Genomic DNA, 18,206 nt, shown 5'->3' with positions numbered 1-18,206 from the left:
GAGAAACACGACTATGGAGAGTTGCTTAAAAGAAAAATATTGATGGATAAACTATGCCTTATTCAGCAATATTTGCATTAGTTAATGCCAATGTGATCAAGAACTAAGTATTTATTGGTGACTTGATTCCACTAGTTTTGTTATTGATAAAGTAATACAGCAGCTAAAAATCTATATAGCATAACTTGGAATATATTTATTTTTACACAAGCGGTTTAGCTGCTAAATTAATGTGGACTATGTAAAATGCATGGTAGTTGTGTCATGAGGCTAGGTTACTGGCCAAGTTACTAAAAAGTGTCAATTGTCTGTTGGGCAATAACAAAAATAAAATTTCCCCAGACTTACCGTCCTTCCAGAGTTCTGAAACAAATTTGTCCGTTGACTGGTTGAGCAGTGAGGCAACATTGTCATTCAAAGGGTCCATGTTCTTCATCAGCCACTCATCGGCTTTATAGTCGACCTGATGAGTAAGAGAGACATTTTTGGGGATTCATAACGCTTAAAAAAAAACCCAACAACTAGCAAGTAAAAACTGGTAGTGACAGCAAGTCATGATGACAACGACTAAAGAGAAGAAGGGGGGCTTAACATCTCTGCCTTCTCACCTTGCCAGCATAATGGATAATACTGAAATCGGCTTCATCCTTCAGTTTCTTAGGCTTAAAGAACTTTGGGTGGGTGCCTTGCTCCTGGACCACTTTATCTACAAAGGTCTTGTCTGTAGCTTTGGGAAACCAGCACTCCTCATCCAGCAAAGCGAGAATACCAGGAGGGCTGGCCTGCACACAGTGAGGAGAGTGTGGCGTTAATATATTAAGTAAAAAAAAAAAAATGCACTAAAACAGCAAATATTCTCATTGTACACAGCCCTCCACCAACTCACAGGTTTCTCAATAAGTTCGATGCAAGGCTGCAGGTCGAGACCGAAGTCAATGAAGCTCCATTCGATGCCCTCCCTCTGGTACTCCTCCTGCTCCAGGATGAACATGGTGTGGTTGAACAGCTGCTGCAGCTTCTCGTTGGTGTAGTTGATGCACAACTGCTCAAATGAGTTCAGCTGTAGAAGAAAACAAAAATGATAAAAATGCTCTATTGTTGCCTCGATTTTTAACAGGTGTAGTACCTGCATACTTTAGCATACCTCAAAGATCTCAAAGCCAGCAATATCCAAGATGCCAATGAAGGAGGCTCCCTGTCTCTTGGTTTTGTCCAGGGCTTTGTTGATCCTCATAACTAACCAGCGGAACATCCTCTCATATGTGGCTTTAGCCAAGGCCTCCACAGCAAATTCCGCTTGCTCCTGGGTCTGGGCCTTTTGGACATAGTCTCGACCCACCTTGATCCTGGGTGTTAGGATGGCCCTGGTTAAGTCTGTGACATTCATCCCCATGAGGTGGCAGACCTTCTGGGCAGCTGCAAAATGGAGCAGAAGAAATCAGATTAAAAAAGGGGAAAAGTGGTGATAACAACAAAATACAGTAATGTATACATAATCAACCTTTAAAATGGCTTTTTAGGGCTCTAACAATTTCCAATCTATTACCAGAGAGTAACTAAATGGGGTTGAAAGGTACAGCCTACCTGTGTTGTCAGGCATGGAGGCCTGGTCAGTGTGACGCTCCTTCTTGAAGCTCATGTTTCCCAGCTGCAGCACAGAAGCCACAACTTTCAGCATGCCTACACACAAACACAAACCATAAAGTATCCAGTAACAAAAGACAGCTTATTCGAAATAGTTGACCAGCCTCACCTATCTGCTCATCCTCTGGGATACTCATAATCCTCATGGCATCCATGGTCTCTGCAAAAAGGTCCTTGTCCTGTTGTCCGGGAATTGTAACATTTCCATTGGAAAGGAAACGGTAGTAGTTGTAATTTTCAAGTAGAAGCTCAGCTAAAGAAATTAGATCAGTGAGATCATTAGAAAAGGAAGACATTTGGGGTGCTTCTTGGGAAATGATTTATCTTTGAAATTACAGTATAGTGCATACCACGCAATTTATCTCCAGCTCCTGTGAGAAGGTAGTAAAAGATGTGGAATGTCCGTTCCTCCCTGGCCTGACGAATGGCACGGGACTTCTCCAGCAAATCTAACAATCAATCCGTCAAGGGCCGAATTTCACATGTAGTCCCGCCAAAATGATTATTATTATTATTTTTTTTTTTAACATGACCTAATGGATATTAGGGTGTGAGAAAAAACATTAAAAATAATAATTATAAATATGGGTAAATAAGGATACATGTTTCAATATTTGCACCAACAATGTAACCGTTGACATCAAAGTTGATCCTGATGAATTTTCCCTACAAATAAAACAAGACAATTACTTCAAGTGACACATTTGATCATGAACACAACCAAACATAGAGCATCTTACAAATCTAGATGAGTTGTCATTTTTGACTGTCTTGGCATTTCCAAATGCCTCTAGGATAGGGTTTGCCTGCAGAAGCTGCTTTTCCAGCTCCCCCTGATGGGAAACAAGAGCAAGGACAATTAAAAAGAAAACATTTTCCACATTATTAGCAACCTGGACAGGGTCACTATGTTTTTTCTTATTAAAAGTGGACATTTGCTGGGGCAGTTTAATAGACCATTTCATTTCATATTTTGTTATACTGGTATGCTTTTGTTTTGCATGGACCTTTGTCTGCAATAAAGATTACACTAATAACATATGGGAAAAGTCAATAGGGATGCCAGACACATACAGTATACAGAAACAAACACCCAGAGAACCTCAACCACCATCACCACAGCGGAAAGATCCAGAAGTAACAAAATGGACATATTTTCTGTTAAAACAGTCATAACTTTTACCCATTTCATATTTGTGAAAAGTCTAGCACAGAAAGGTCATTTAGAATGTTGAAAACAATTTTCTAGCCCCAAAAATTCGAATTGTGCCAATTTTTAAAACACTATCATTACTTATTACTGCATATTAACACACCTCCCGCCCAACAAAAAACAAAACCGCAGACCAAAAATAAACTGAATTCAACCAGTGACACTAATATTTCAATTCAAGTAATGTCTGTGTTCCAAGTAATGAGTGTCTGCTCTGTCTCAATATGGTGAATGAATAGATCCGTCTATTGGTTTACATTTAAAAAAAGTTTTTATCTGCGGGTTATGTTAGACAAAAACATTTTACACGTCACAAGTTGCTTAGTAATTAAATGCATCGCCTGAGAAATGACAAGGAAACCCTGGACATGGAATAAAACATTCGGACAAAAGCACGCACCGAGTAGCCACACAAATCCTGGAAAATTCAGCCAGGCAAAATTCAGCTATCAACTCCCCACATAAATGTAATAAATTGCAGTTATTTACTTTGTAAGGGTTCATCCTCCCCACCTATCCTACAATTGTCTGGCTGAATTTTTTCACAGGAACACGTACAGCTCCCACTAATCTGACAACAAACTTCCTTGGGACTTCCAGTCAGCTTCAGTAAGTAACCTCTCCCACCCCATCTGTAACTCAACAATTCCCACAGCCATGTGCTCCAATGAGGGGAAGCCGCAGAATGGGGACGAGGAAGTGGAGGAGGGACGGCGATGACAGAAGCAGGTGGGGAGGAAAAACAAATAAAAAGGGGTAGAGTTAACTCACATGTGACAGGACCGAGCTGCTCTGTTGATGGGAAGAGAGAAATATGACAACCTCAAAAACGATGGACACTGATGTGGTTTTGCCTGAACCACAATGGGTCAAATTCTGCAGCGTGTATCAAAAGCCTGGAAGGCTAAATAGGTTTTCTAGTGCAGCCAGATGTACTTCTTGATTGCAACAGTTGCATTTCTCATGCGAGATCCCGTAAAGTCAGAACCCAAACATTAGCGATGTGAAACACATCTGGTTTGTATAAAGTGTCAAAGCGCCAAGAGTGTTTATTTCAGCACAATTGTTTGTAAAACATGTATTTCCCTCGTGGTGGCTGTTTTCTTTGCCACAGGAGTTTTCAGCACAAGAATACAAGGATGGAGCAATGAATGCTACATAGCCTGTTAGGACCCACATAAAAGGTAAAAACCATAGAATGTGCGGTGTGAAGCGTTCAGGGCACAATCGGAAAACTATTTTCCTATACAATATCAGCCACGGTGTATGCGTGGTCATTAATTAAAAATACAACACGTTAAAGATTGATGTGAAATCTAAAGGGAGTATTTTGAACAAGTTTGATGTATATGAAGAAAGTTGAGGGATGACTTACCTGATCTTTCTTGGTCTTGTGAGATGAGGCCACATGAGCCAGATATTGGATCACCTTCTTGGTGTTCTCAGTCTTACCAGCACCAGACTCTCCTCTAAGAGCCAAACAAAAAATGAACAAACAGTTCACAGTCAAAATGAAATACTGAACGTAACATAGCAAAAACAATGAGTCAAGTAATGAGGAAAATTTTGGGACGGGAAAGGCCTTAAAGTGAATTATCTGTAACTCACGTGCAGAGAATGGACTGATCTTCACGATCTGCAAAATGAGTGGAAATGAATAATTAGGTAGACTTTAGTAAGTACCATATACTGTACTATGCAAGTGCAGCTGGTTTGTATCACCGGAACACTCTGGCCACAAAACAGGAAATCAACATCCGCCTTCTTACTATTGCGAAAGATCCTGCTGCTGTGTCTGACAAAGCTAATAACAAACTGCCTTGGGTAAAACATAAATGCTCTTCTGGTTCAAAACTTGTGATGTGGGTAAAAATAACATACTTAAAAAAAAAAAAACAACGCAAATGGATGGCAAGGCATTTGCAAAGTGATGCAAGTTAAATTAGTTGTGTAATGGCAAGCTAGAACAGTTTGGGCAAAAACAACTTCAGTTGTGTTGCGAGAACCACAGGGGAGATAGGATCTTTAAGCAGATGTCACAAATATGTAGGCCATGTTTGATGTTTAAAAGGTTAGAGGTGTATATGTAAGAACACATACACATGCTGACGGCAGAACTTTCTGCAGCTTTTTCCTTATATTTACATTCAAGAGTCAACATTCAAGCTGTCTCTTAGAAGTGAGTCATATCAGAAGCTTGCAGTTCATAGCTATATGGGACTCCTACAAAATGTAGTCACTTTTACTCAAAACTTTGCAACCAAACTTAACGGCGGCTTTGTTCTCTCTTACACATGCAAAACTCGGAAGCGCGGGTGTTTGGGATGTTGACTCACCCTGCATCATGCTTCTGTAAGATATGTCAGTAATGGCATAGATATGGGGTGGCATTTCATGTTTCTTCTTTCCCTTGTACATGTCAACAATCTCATCGGAGTAGATTGGCAGGTTCTTGTAGGGATTAATGACGACACAGAATAGCCCAGAGTATGTCTGCAGAACAGAAAGGAAAACCGTTAAAAACGGCTCAAATGGGGATTCCAGTTAGCCAACACTTAGAAAATAAGTTATTAAAACCATCTGTACAGCATTTATTGAGCAATTCATCAGCATGGAGTGAAATTGATCATTATTACACATTTATTTCATGTTCTGGATCTGGACCTGCTTTCACAACAGAGCGGAGGTTCTCATGAACTCAGCTTTGGTCCTCTCCTATTATATTATTTAATGTCAACCCCACCCAGTGACAAGTTCAAAATGAAGGGCAAGTATTGAATTGTATTGCATTGCATTGTAAATGAGCACTGCTACAGTTTGTGACCGATTACTAGAGTCATATCTAAAATAGATTGCGGATCATTTCTGAATCAAGACTAACATCAAATGCACACTTTAAAACCACAAAAGCAACAACATCCAATATATTTTTTTTTTAAGTTTCCTGATTTCTGTGCTGCCATTCCAAGTTCTCTGTATCAGCCATCTTTCCCTCTGGGAAGCACAAGCTCTCCCATGAGTGCCTATGCAGCCTGGAGGCACTCAAACCGACCGGAGCCACAACCTCAAGCGCGAGCAAGGGAGGGAACAAGGGGCAATGACCGGGTCATACAAACCAAATCATTCATAGCCCAGGACATGGGGATAAACACAAATAATGAACATCAATTATAATGTTATTTGCATTCCATGCCCACGTATCAAACACTGCATCCTGCTCAGAATAAACACCCACGAGCAGGCTTGGGGAGGGAAATAGTGATGTAGTTTATTCCTATAAATGGGCAACTACAGTATAACAGCTTCAAACCCCCCCAGGAAGTAATTTCTTCAAGATTCTGCTGTGTTTCTGTGGGAAATTTGGTGCATGAATCTCTAAGAGCATACACTGGTGGTGCCATAGGCCTCTGATGTTTGTTAACAGTCTAGTTAAGTCATAACTAGTAGTATATATGGGGTTGAGGTCAGGGCTCTTCACGTTTTACAGCACCAAAGTCATCCAAAACCACTTGCTTTGTGCATCGAGGCGTAGTCATGCTTGGAACAGAAGAGCCCCCCCCCCCCAATAAAAATTGTACCACAAAAGTTCTAAGCATACAATTGTTCAAAACACATTTAAGTAAGGAGGGTGGTGTGTATAGAGGCTTTTGTAGTACATTTCTACTAATTCATTCAATCCTTTGGGTGCATCAAACTCACGTATATAAGTCCAGAATAGTATCTCTCCTTCAGGTTGTGCAGCACTGAGGCTTCGTTCAGGCAGGTGAGCTCGGCCATGTCTTCCACCTTACTAAACTTGGGCGGGTTCATCTTCTGGATGTCATCCTTGTTCACCTTGATCTTCTTACCAGAGTCTGCCAATTCAATAATGCACTCGTCGCCTCGCTCCTCCTTCAGGGAGCCAGCCTCAAAGCCCAGGCGCTCTGAAGGAACCCATACTAGCTTCTTGGAGGCCCAGTCAGCCTGTGCCAGTGGGTTGTTGATCAGATTCCGGTCTGCATACAGATACTTGCTTGGGTCTGCCATGGTAGCTGTTTCACACACACACACAAAAAAGAGAGAGAGAGAGAGAGAGAGAGCAAGAGAGAGAAAGAGTGGGGTTTACTGTAATTAGTTTAGTAATATAGAATTAAACGTAGTATTACCCCCAATTTTAAGTGAAGTCTTGCCATGAAAATCTTTGCTTGCCTTCTACTTTCACATGCAATCTTTGAAGAATGTAAAAGGTCACAACTGATGCAATGCACAACAGGAAATGCCTGCTTGAGATAGGTCAGCTCAACATAAAACAACTGTTCCAGGTTAATGTGATAATATCTGATTGGTTTAAGTTAATTCAATGAAAATCATCGATGACCCCTATCCATATGATTCCAGTTTATTTTGTGCCTCAAGCCATGGTTAAAGAAATAAGTTTGTTGGTGGCTTGAAGAGTAATGATCACTGGCAATGCCAACCTATTACATAGAAAGTTGCAATAACCCAAACAGATGCTAAGTAAAGCAGTCCACAAGTTATAAGGAGTCTTTTGCGATTTAAATGTACATATTGGTACTAACCCATATTTCATATAGCCTACAGCCCTACACCCTTAAAAGGTCATAACTAGCATCCCGTTGACAGGGAGTGCTGCGGTTCAACTCCAATAGAAAGTGACTCGACAAGTTTTTCCAGTACAGAAGGAAATGAAGGCTGTATGCTTAAAGCAAGCAGTAAGTGAACTAGTGCAAAGAGTCTCTTGGCAATTGCTTTCCCATACATTGGTGTACCAGATTTGACAATTTCAGCTCAGCACTCCATTTTCCCAACACTAGAGTTGTTGCCGATTCCAGCACACTGCGACCTGCATGGCCAGAAGAGCAGCCTCCCAGCAAATTTGCATGATTATGCCCATAAGCAAAACATGGAATACAACACTAGAGGTCCCATGTAACAAAGTATAGTGATAATTGCGTCCAAAAAATACTTTGGGCCAGATGTTGGGCCAAGATCGTAATCTCACATTGCAAAACGCTCCAGTGGGACATTTCCTGTTGCCAAATAAGTGTTCAACAATACATTGTGAAACAGCATAGAGATTGCAGTCAAACACCATTTTATTAAAAGAAAAAAGTGTGTCAAATTAGGGAGAACATTTCTCGTGTCAAGTTATTTAATTACGCACTGAACTTTGCCATCCAACAGATAAATTTCAAAAGTCACAAACGCTCCAAAATACTCTACTCCATGAACTTAGCATGTTGAGATTCAGACATTTGATTTAATGTAGTCCTGAGAGTTATCTTCAGCAACCCACAAGTTTAAAAATAAATAAAAAGCCTCATCTGTACTGTAACTCAGAAAAGGCGACAGACCCTTGATGTTTCAAAATAGGGCATTTTCATTTACTAGGCTTGCAGTCGTTCCACTACATTAACCCTAATCTGTGAGAAAAAGCAGAGAGAGCATCATTCTTCTCATGACCTCTACCCCCGGCTCCCCCTATCCTCCCAATAAACCTCCCCAGGCCGCAGCTGAAATCCATCATTGCTGAAACTGCCTCCAAGTCCAACTCTTGTTGGACGCCTGCATCCTACGAAAGCGAAACTGGTGAGTGGTGATGCTGTCATTCTCTGTTGGTTCTGTACACCTTTTCGGGGCTTTAGGACACACTTCTATCTCTCCACAAGACTAGCAACCCCCACCTCCCTACACCAACCAACCGCTGCTGTTTATCCAGTCTTTTCAGGGTCGCATTCCTGCCATACTCACCCTCTCGATCAGGGAGAGACAAATTCCACAAATGTCTGTGCTTCATCCACTATGCCTCCTCCCTACCTCCCCGTCTTAGACCGTTCTTTTCCACTTTTATTTCAACACATACATCAGGTCATGGCCTCGACAACTTTATCAGTTTTATTATTACCTCCCAGCTTAGCGAAGGCACACCTATCGTGAGACTGCATGGGCCATGTTTGGCAAAAACGTACTGAAAAAGGAGCTTATCCGAAATCTGCCTTTGCTTTAGCTTACTATGTTTTAAGTATGTAAAACATGCAGTAAGTCACAATCAATACATGGATAAAAACATTTAAATAATCAGTTGCTGTATTTACAGGTGCTTGCAGCCTGAAAAGTAAACAAGTAAACTTTGAGTCAATACCAGTGTAAAAAAAAAAAAAAGAAGAAAGGGTTGCTGTAACAATGTTTTGGTGCCCTTCTGTTCTGTGTTGCAGCAAAATTATATGTATGCATGCATATAAGAGTCATTCTGTTGTTTTCTATTGCACATGCTTGACACAAAAAAGTCTGTGACACATTTCAAACACATCTCCAGAGAGTGCCTTAATACGAAAATAGCTGACAGCTAATTTGACCAGGGCTGCTCTACATTGGAAAGGAGGAATAAAGTGCCCCTATCAGACAACTGTACTGTATATGTGGACCTTACCCCCAACTGACATTGAGTTAGTACAGTAGCCAAAACCGTCAGGAAACCCACCCAAACATAATTGTTGCCTAAGACAGCAGCCTTCCTGTTGTCACGCCCTACAGATTGCACCAGGAAACTTTTTTTTTTTTTTAAATATAATTTGCAAATTCCTTGTCAGCTTGCCTTGCACAGTCAAGCCCTACACCCATGAGATTTAAAAGTGGCTCAGAAGGTTACTTATTAACTGAATATATGGCATTTGGTAGGACTCACTGATCGAGTAACCAACCATTGGTTTAAAAAAGAAAAAGAAAAGAAAGAACGTAGTGTAGTCATGTTGTACAATATGACTTACAAACATTTAGGTTACTATACTACGGTCAAATGAATGGTAAAACTATAAAAGAAGAACAATAGAATAGCAGGAGGAAGTGAGCAAAGGCCAACTTAAGAAACCAAATCAAAAGACTACACAGTATCTACATGAGCAACAAACAAAGCAGGACGTTGAGAAAAAAAAAGAAAAAGAAAAAAAGAAAGTGGGTGAGAAATAAATCAAGCAAAAACAAAGTAAAAGGCTCCTGCGCATTAAATGGTTTCCATTTGCTCCACTGAGATGGCAGGTCACCATGGGTATGTAAATGGAGCCCATACATCCCATCAGACTCATTCCTTTCCGCCTCAGTTACTGTAACAAGCAGGGGTCGTGACGCCTTCCAACACAGCACAGAATGACCATGTACAGTCATTTTGGTGAAAAGTCCCCCATCTTGCTCCTGTGGAAAGCTACAGGGTAGTGTCAGATTTACAGGCATATTAATAGCATAACTAAAGTGTCAATACTGCTGTGTTCCCAGCAACTTACATCATCAAATCAATGACTATCCCTTTCTTGTCTTACTATCGATATTTTTACACTGATGTCTGATTTGTGGTTCTCATCATTAGTACATTACAGCTCTACACATCTCCCCTTGGCACCCTGAAAGTGAGGGCATTATGGGAAAAAAACACAGGGGAAGAAAATGGAAATATGACAGAGAAAACCATTTTGCCATTTGTGGAAATTCACTGTACAGAGATTTGAAGGGTAGATGGCATTTTCTTGGATGCGCTGAACTACTAAGTAAATGAAGACTTTACTGGAAAATGACTTTGCTGCATAACAGCTCTACATCCCTTCCCACATTCCTCCAAAACTAAGACCACTTGAACGGTAAGCTGGCAAATGCCATCAACATTAAGTTCAGTTTCCACCAAGTAGCAATTGACTGTGCAATTTCTGTTCCTTCAATTTCACAAGGTGTCAAACCAATCAATTCCTGCTATGCCACACTGTGTTTGGGTGCCACACCCTGCACTTCACTTAGACAACTGTATTATGAACAATAATGGGAATGTATGCAGATCGATCACAAGACTAAGTAATATGTCTATTTGAGTAACTTTTACTGCATACTTTTATACAATTAGTTTAATAATCGAGTATTCTGTCAATTATTTGATTAAATGCTGAATCAATTCATTCTATCCATATTTCTATCCTTTCTTATACAAAAATAGGGCAGTATTTCTAATCAACAGTGCAGACAAGGTACACATGATTGAGGTACTGGTTTGGACTGCAATGTGCAGTGTTAAGGAAAGTTGGAGGGGACGCTACACTGCCTTGAGTTGGCTGCAGGCTGTAAAATACGAGCTGTGGGTGATCGTTTTTTGGGATCGGCAATGATTGACATATGCCGATCATGACCGGTGGCCGATCAATCAGAGCACCACTTTAGGGAAACAATGTGCTGTAATAGCTCAATTCACTGATCCAATCAATAACGAATTGCGACAGACAATCACAAAATATGGAAAATATTGGCCATATGGTAAGTCTAATTATAAGAAAACAAAATTATTTTGTTTCCAGAATTACATGCCAAATTTTATTTGACCGATTCTTAATGGAATGTTGTATTAGAATGATTTTCAGTAGAATTTACACAACGCAACTAATGCCATCCAAGTTAGATGAGACTTGAAAACCTAGTTTTAAAATTACAGATAAAACCACTTCCTGTTCTGATTGCATAGTTGCCAAGAGGGCGTTGGTCTAATAAGGCACACTCCACATATATTGCTCTCTGATTATGCAACTGAATACACAAGTGACCAGTTATTATTTAACAGGAGCTAATGTAATTGTAGAAACCAACTGTATTGGCCTTTATAATAAATTAAGTATACAAGAAAGCTCATGAAAGGATGCAAAGGGGGATTTAGAAGCACCTTTTTTTGTAAGAGGAACATCTTAGCTCGACTTCACTACCCGGGCGCTTTATCCAACTCCACCCTTCTGAATTATTGTTTTGGACTTTAGCCTTATCACCTGCAGCCTTTATCTGGGCTACTCCCTATGAGTATGTGAAGAAGGCAAACTGATTAGTGTTGTACTATCATTTGAACCATCGTCTTATTTAACAAAGCGCTCAGACCTCATTCAGCTGACACGTCACATCCAATGGAGTCAGAAACAAGTCTCATGATTAAGTATGCTTTCAAAAGTTCCGCGTCAGCAGAGGAAGTATTGCATAATCGCCAAAAGTATTAACCACTTCAGAACATGGAAGTATGCCAGGTGCCCTCATATTTTATTGGACAGTTAGAAAATGGTGTCAAAGTATGTGCAAAACCTTATCCAACATCACCAACATTGTGCCCGCCAAGCACCGCGAGTGATATGGGACATTGTGATTTTCGCACTATTTTGCGCAGCCCCAGCTCCCTGCGAGTTATGGCTCTCTAGGTAACATGGATAAACACAATGCGGAGCCGCAATTTCAATTTGCGCCTGATGTAAACACAGCACAAGCCACTAATCATCGCCTCCGTGGTAGCAGATAAGCTACATTTCTGACTACTACCACAAAATGAAGACGTGGAGAAAGATGGAGAAGCTATCATAATAGTTAAGCTATCATGACAGGCGGAAAAAAATACAAAGGAGAAAATAAATTTAAAAAAAGCTACACAGCTACGTAGGACAGGAAAGTACACCGCCACATATGTCAGCTGAGAGGATGGGGCTAAGGTTAAAAGTATAGTCATTCATTCCTTTTGATAAGATAACCTTTATTAATCCCACATGGTATAAATTGGCATTGATTCGTTTCATCAGCAACAGCAATAGTGGATACAGGAAATAGACAAATGCAAGCAAGAGAAGACATTTGTACAAGTACAGTGCACCAATAAAGACAAAAATGTTATCTATGTTTAAACTTTCTAGTCCAACCCCAAGGTATCAACAATGTTATTAGTTTGCTAAATAGAATGCCGAGTTTTAATTTGGATTTTTGTGATTAGACTTGCTTCCTTTACTACAGTTGAAACTCGGCAAAGGCTAATTTAGCCAGAGGTACAGTCAGATTATTTTGGTGATGGCATGCTGAAATCTCTCAAACTTTGATTCAAGCTACAACTGCATGCACCAATACAAGATTAATGCAATAAATGTGTTACAATACTGAGGCAATAATTTATTAACAATTATGCTTACACAGTAATGTTTGTGTTGTACAATTTAACAGTAAGCACAATTCTTGACAAAATGTTTAAAAAACAACAAAACTTTCTGTAGGTCTCTTATCTCAGAAAAGACATTCCAAAAAAGCATAGGGCCAGAGCAATCTTTGCTGCTAAGAATGCACAACAGTGTGGCTTTAGTCAGGGCAAACATTTCCTAGGATTGTTGGTCTCTTTTTGAACCATACAGGTGTGCATTGTGTCGGGCAGGATAAAGGAAAGAATGGGCTGGCCTAGAGACAAAAAGAAGCAAAAAACAAATAGAGGGAAAAAGCCAAGGGTGAAGGAAACAGAAGAGGAGAAAGGACAAGGAAATGCAAGATCAAAAAAACAGGTGTCAAACTCAAGGCCCAAGGCCAAATCCGGCCCACGAAGGCAAATCATGCGTCAACTTTATGTTTCTTGCTAAAATATCCAAACTGCAAATCGCCTTTACTTTTAATATTGTGATATATTGCAAGCATTTTTTGTTACCCATCTCCCATTTAAAATAAATTGAGAATTAGCAATTTTCTTAACCTTATATTCATCAAATAGTTTAACTTTTTTTTCCCCCACTGGCTTTTGTTGTGCATGTATGATATGGGGTCATACATTTACTGTATATGGGATAACAGTCATAATGGCCCCCCGGGGAAAACCATAACTATAACTATAACTAAAAGGGATGCTGGACCATGCTACTATGTCCGTTAACTTGTTTTTTGATGAACCGATCTACGACCCTATGTAGTGTTTAGGAAAGTTACAATTGTGATAGCTATACTTCTTTTTGTAATTATAAGTTGCCGGAAGCACCTACAAAGCAGAAATTGACATTTTTAATTTTATATTGTTTTATTGCACTTTTAGGGCCAAGTGTTTGATGGAATGGGTATGAATGAGAGAGCTATCTTGCTGCTTTGCTAGTTATTTCAAACAGTACTGGCAACTTTCACGAGAAGAGACCAAAATGAGGATGAAGGTAGGCACAAGAAGAACAGAAGAGGACACCATGCATCGCTACTTTTAAAAAGAATGATTGCAATTACCCATTCATCTCTCAACAGTTTGGGCACAATGTTGCTGACATACCTTTTTCCGTACCATTATGCATATCAAAAAACATCAACTTCAAACAGCCAACTTGCTAAAAACAATGAAATCTAGCAAAGAGTAGGATTGCGATTTAAATGCAGTCGCTATGACAATAAGAATTGTTTTGTGGGCAAGTCTGCATTGACATTTTTGGCCGCCTATCATAATAAACATCTCCAAGGGGGTCTTTATTATAAATAACGGATAACACACCAATAAGATAATGCAAAATTTTCAGTAGGGGGCTCACTCTAGAGCAGCATTAGAAGAGCCAAAAGTGCTTGCTTCCAGAAAATCCACTGCACAATGTACAGGTGCTCATCAAAAAACTTGAATAATTTCTGTAATTCCATTCAAAAAGTCAAACTTTCATAGATTGTAGATTCAGGGCCCACAATTTAAGTGATTGCAAGTATTTATTTTGTCATTTTTACATTATTTGGGCTTTCAGCTAAAAAACAGGTTGTCAAAAAATTTGAATGTGAAGAAATCACCATGAATATTTCCCAGTGTTTTGCATGGGGGTAAAAGATGGAACACCTACTTTTTGACTGACTGACAGTCACAGCCATATGTGGTAATCACAAGAGAAACTGGTTTTTACTTGAGATAATTTGCATAATCATTTTAAAAGTCACTGCAAACACACCCATACATGCATTCACCAACTTTCAACAAGCGCTCCTCCAAAGCGCTGGGTTTTCCAAAGATGCATTTTGTTGCTAAACATAAAGCGAGGGACACATATTGCCATTTGGGTCTAATTTGAGCATTTTTACACACTCACATTTAAAGTTGACAAAAACTTGATCGTCTGATCTGTTGAAATGATTAACCTGATTAACATATGTCATAGGTCACCAACTCCAGTCTTCAAGGGTCGCAGTCCTGCATGTTTTAGAGGATCAGCTCAGCAGGCAGCAAACTTTGCAGAAACCTGATAAGGATCCTGATCATTTGACTCAGGTGTGTCCTTAAGGACCTGAGTTTAAGACCTACAGTATGTCCTATGGCAGAGGTGGGCAATCTCGGTCCTCGAGGGCCGGAGTCCTGCAGGTTTTGTAGGTTTCTCACTTCCAACACAAGCTGATTCCAATCAACAAGATCGTTATCAGGCTTATGCAGAGCTTGCTGATGAGCTGATCATATATCAGCTGTGTTGGAGAAGGGCAACACGCAAAACCTGCAGGACTGCGGCCCTCGATGCCCACCTCTGTCCTATGGTGTTTTTTGTTAAAGTGGAAGTCAACTAATGTTGTTCAATACAGGTTTTTGGCCCCCCGATACAGATTCTGACACCCAGTTTTGCAGTATCGGCCGCTGCAGATACCGTACTAATAGTTTAGTTTTTTGTTCAACATGAAAAAGCTGCCCTGCTATTGGTTCAGAGCATTCAAAAGCCAGTAGGAAATCTTGGCTCAGCATGGAGCAAACATGTCACACATCAGTGAATGTCGTGCACAGGCAAGACAAGATGATGCATCCAAAGTTATATATTAGCGTCAGAAATAACGGTATCTGCAGGTTACTTCTTAGTACTTGCCGATATCACTGGTTTTATACAATATTGGGGCCTCTCTCGATACCAGTATCAGAACAACACTAAAGTCAACCCAAAAATGTTATTTCCAAAAATATGCACTATGTGCCCCAACTAGTTTAAACACGTCATTGATTAACAATATGATTATTGATTATATGGATGACAAGTTACATGCCCGAATCATATATCGTTATCATATTCGTCAAATGTGGGGTGGGAGTGGTGAAGACTATCCAGCTATTACTATTTGTCGTTCATTGACGGGGGGAGTCAGTGCACACCTGGAAAACCCGGAATAAAACGCTGGGGAAAGCCTGGGATGGAAGAGATGAAAAGAAAAATCTTGATTTATTTCACAAGATTAATTATTAAACTAACAATATGTTGTAGTCCAAGTTTTTGAGTACATTGCACACTACTACTGGGGTATATGCCACGGAGGAGGCGGGACTTCCAGTTTCCTGGTTTTCACACATCAGCTTTGTTTCCGTTTCCTGTTTGCGACGTGTGGGCCGCGTCCCATTCCTTGCGCTTCCGCCTTTGTGCCCCTCGGTTGCGTTTTCCCGTCGACGGGTGCGAGTGTGTAGTTTGTCTGTCTCAGTTGTCCAAAGCATTTCAGAAAGTTGAGACACCCTGCACGCTCCCGCCAATGGGCGGGACCGCGCAAGTGTTGGAATGCGGCCATCAGTGGTCAGAATCGGCGCTGATGTGTAAAACCCGGAAGTCCGTTGCCAGATTGATCATTGTGATTGACTCAAAGGAGTTCTCCACAATATCAATCTGGGACTACTCCACAGTAATTTGCTCGGGAAAGGCGGGACATTCTTTACAATACTTCAAGCTGATTGGACATCTTGTGCACGTTAACCTAACTTTTGTTTTGACCAATCACGGCAACGGTTGAAAATGGCATCTCCGAACTGATTGTGAGGGGGAGAACACGAACGTCTTTACCAGCTAGAAATGCACAAAGCTGTCTGTGCTTACTCGTTTCACACAGCTGCATATCCCGCCCCCAAACACAATACCGCCTTGTGATTGTTCCGTACAAATCGGTAAAAATCAGCAGGCTCGGTACAAGATGTATTCTAGGAGTTTATGAACTCACAAATATTGCAGGAATTCAGCTTGCAGAGCAAGGTTGCGCTACATGAGCAATAAGCATACACTTTACAGATTTTGACAAAGCATCTCTCAAAGTATTTTTTTAATATCCAACTAAGCTTTTGACCACCACTTTTGGTTTAATGTGTAAAATGTTACTTTATGTGAACAATGGACACTTACATAGGGAAAACATGCATCTCAAAACAGCACCAGCCACTTGACAAAAAAAGACAGGTGTGAGCTATGAGATTGATTAGGGCTTGATTGAATTTTAGTAAGGAAATAATGCAGCATTAGACAGTCACCGAATGAACATGGGCACTACTAGCACTGCGCTGCATACAATTACAATACACAAAATGTTATCCGTGCTATTTTGCATTTGCAAAGAGAGCATTTACATGAATCAATCAGATTACCCTCGAGACAAATTACAGTTAAATGCTCCACTGAAGACATTAAGCAAGAGTTTTAAAATGAGAAAACTAGTCACCGTCCGACATTGAGGTGACACGCTTGGGTGAGGTTGGGCTGATCGGTCGGTGGACCAGTGACGTCATACCACTAAACAGACACGTTACTAACCACACGCGCTACCTAAGTAATAATAGAGCACTTAATAATATACCCGACGAAGAGCATATGCGCGTTGTCGAAATACACCTTCCGTTTTATTTCCATCCCAGTCGGACTGAAACTCTCCGCCGGCCGGCCTCATTCAAGCGAATCACTTCCTGCCTCTGCCCTTGCGTGGCTTTTTTAGCTCGCGCCAGCTGCCACAACGGATGCAATAAGTGACTGCTTGAACCTCGCATATAAAAACACATACATGTGTGAATATTTAAATCGGTACGTTACAAATTGTATCAATGAGTTTGAGGGTTTACTTTAGTCGTTTAAAAAAAAAATCGGTCCCATGAGGTGCCAGCGGCGCAATGTATTAGCAAGCCAAGCTTCCTGGTTCGTATGCTAGATTGACGGCAAAGCAAAGTGACTGAATTGTGGAGGAGCACCGTAGCGAGGACATGAAGCAAAACGTGATGAAGTTGTAAATTATTACCTGTCTAAAAGGTGCAGGACGCCGTCGTAATGGTGGCTCAGTCGGCGTCGACGTGACTCAAACTTTCTTTTTCCAGTCGACTGCTGCAGTTTCGCCGGGAGATGAAGCTACACTACAAGCGGTCGTTTACTCCCTCTTTCACTGCGTTTTTCAATCTTTTTTTTCTTTCTTCAAACGCCTCTTTCTTCTGCCCTCCCTCTTCCACTTGCAGATAACTGGTTCGTGCAACTTTAGTTGAGTACGTTGCCCACTGGGGTGCGGTCCAAGCCGAGGCGGGCACCGGCCATGTTGAATCCTCCCCTTTGATCAAGCCATGTCGTTCATTGGTTGGCGGTACACTGTGGACCAATCACGTCCACTCAAAAATCTGGTTGACAGCAGCTGGGCGAGGCAAACAAGAAGGCAAAAAAAAAAAAAGCTGAACTTGAAAAACCTCAGAGGAGGAAGGGGTTGAGATAAAGCGTGTTTAATGAGAAAGGTATGTGCATAGTAAGAATTGTTATGACCATATAAGTACCATTCACTTTCAGGAGGGGACTGCATCATCCAGATTCTCCACAATGTGTCAACAGGGTCT

The 18,206-nt window shown here is 40.7% G+C and overlaps 1 protein-coding gene across 2 annotated transcripts in view; it reads right to left on the bottom strand.

The window, feature by feature from the left end:
• LOC144042812 (myosin-9-like) overlaps positions 1–17,872 on the bottom strand; it is a 31,426-nt gene extending 13,554 nt beyond the window's left edge. The window contains exons 1-15 of one of the 2 annotated variants that reach the window (XM_077555807.1): positions 17,630–17,872; positions 6,557–6,888; positions 5,194–5,350; positions 4,466–4,493; positions 4,233–4,326; positions 3,629–3,649; positions 2,385–2,477; positions 2,247–2,310; positions 1,995–2,093; positions 1,754–1,897; positions 1,585–1,680; positions 1,145–1,416; positions 887–1,060; positions 609–782; positions 349–463 (exon numbers count right to left, since the gene is read on the bottom strand). In XM_077555807.1, coding sequence (XP_077411933.1) covers positions 349–463; positions 609–782; positions 887–1,060; positions 1,145–1,416; positions 1,585–1,680; positions 1,754–1,897; positions 1,995–2,093; positions 2,247–2,310; positions 2,385–2,477; positions 3,629–3,649; positions 4,233–4,326; positions 4,466–4,493; positions 5,194–5,350; positions 6,557–6,883 — 1,858 coding nt within the window. In that variant the 5' untranslated portion in view covers positions 6,884–6,888; positions 17,630–17,872. The remainder of the gene's footprint in view (positions 1–348; positions 464–608; positions 783–886; positions 1,061–1,144; positions 1,417–1,584; positions 1,681–1,753; positions 1,898–1,994; positions 2,094–2,246; positions 2,311–2,384; positions 2,478–3,628; positions 3,650–4,232; positions 4,327–4,465; positions 4,494–5,193; positions 5,351–6,556; positions 6,889–17,629) is intronic. The other variant, XM_077555808.1, reaches the window with a different exon arrangement.
• Between the last annotated feature and the right edge of the window lie 334 nt (positions 17,873–18,206).

The sequence above is a fragment of the Vanacampus margaritifer genome, chromosome 2 (genome assembly GCF_051991255.1).
Source record: "Vanacampus margaritifer isolate UIUO_Vmar chromosome 2, RoL_Vmar_1.0, whole genome shotgun sequence".
Classification (NCBI taxonomy): domain Eukaryota; kingdom Metazoa; phylum Chordata; class Actinopteri; order Syngnathiformes; family Syngnathidae; genus Vanacampus; species Vanacampus margaritifer.
This window is presented reverse-complemented; position numbering and strand designations above follow the sequence as displayed.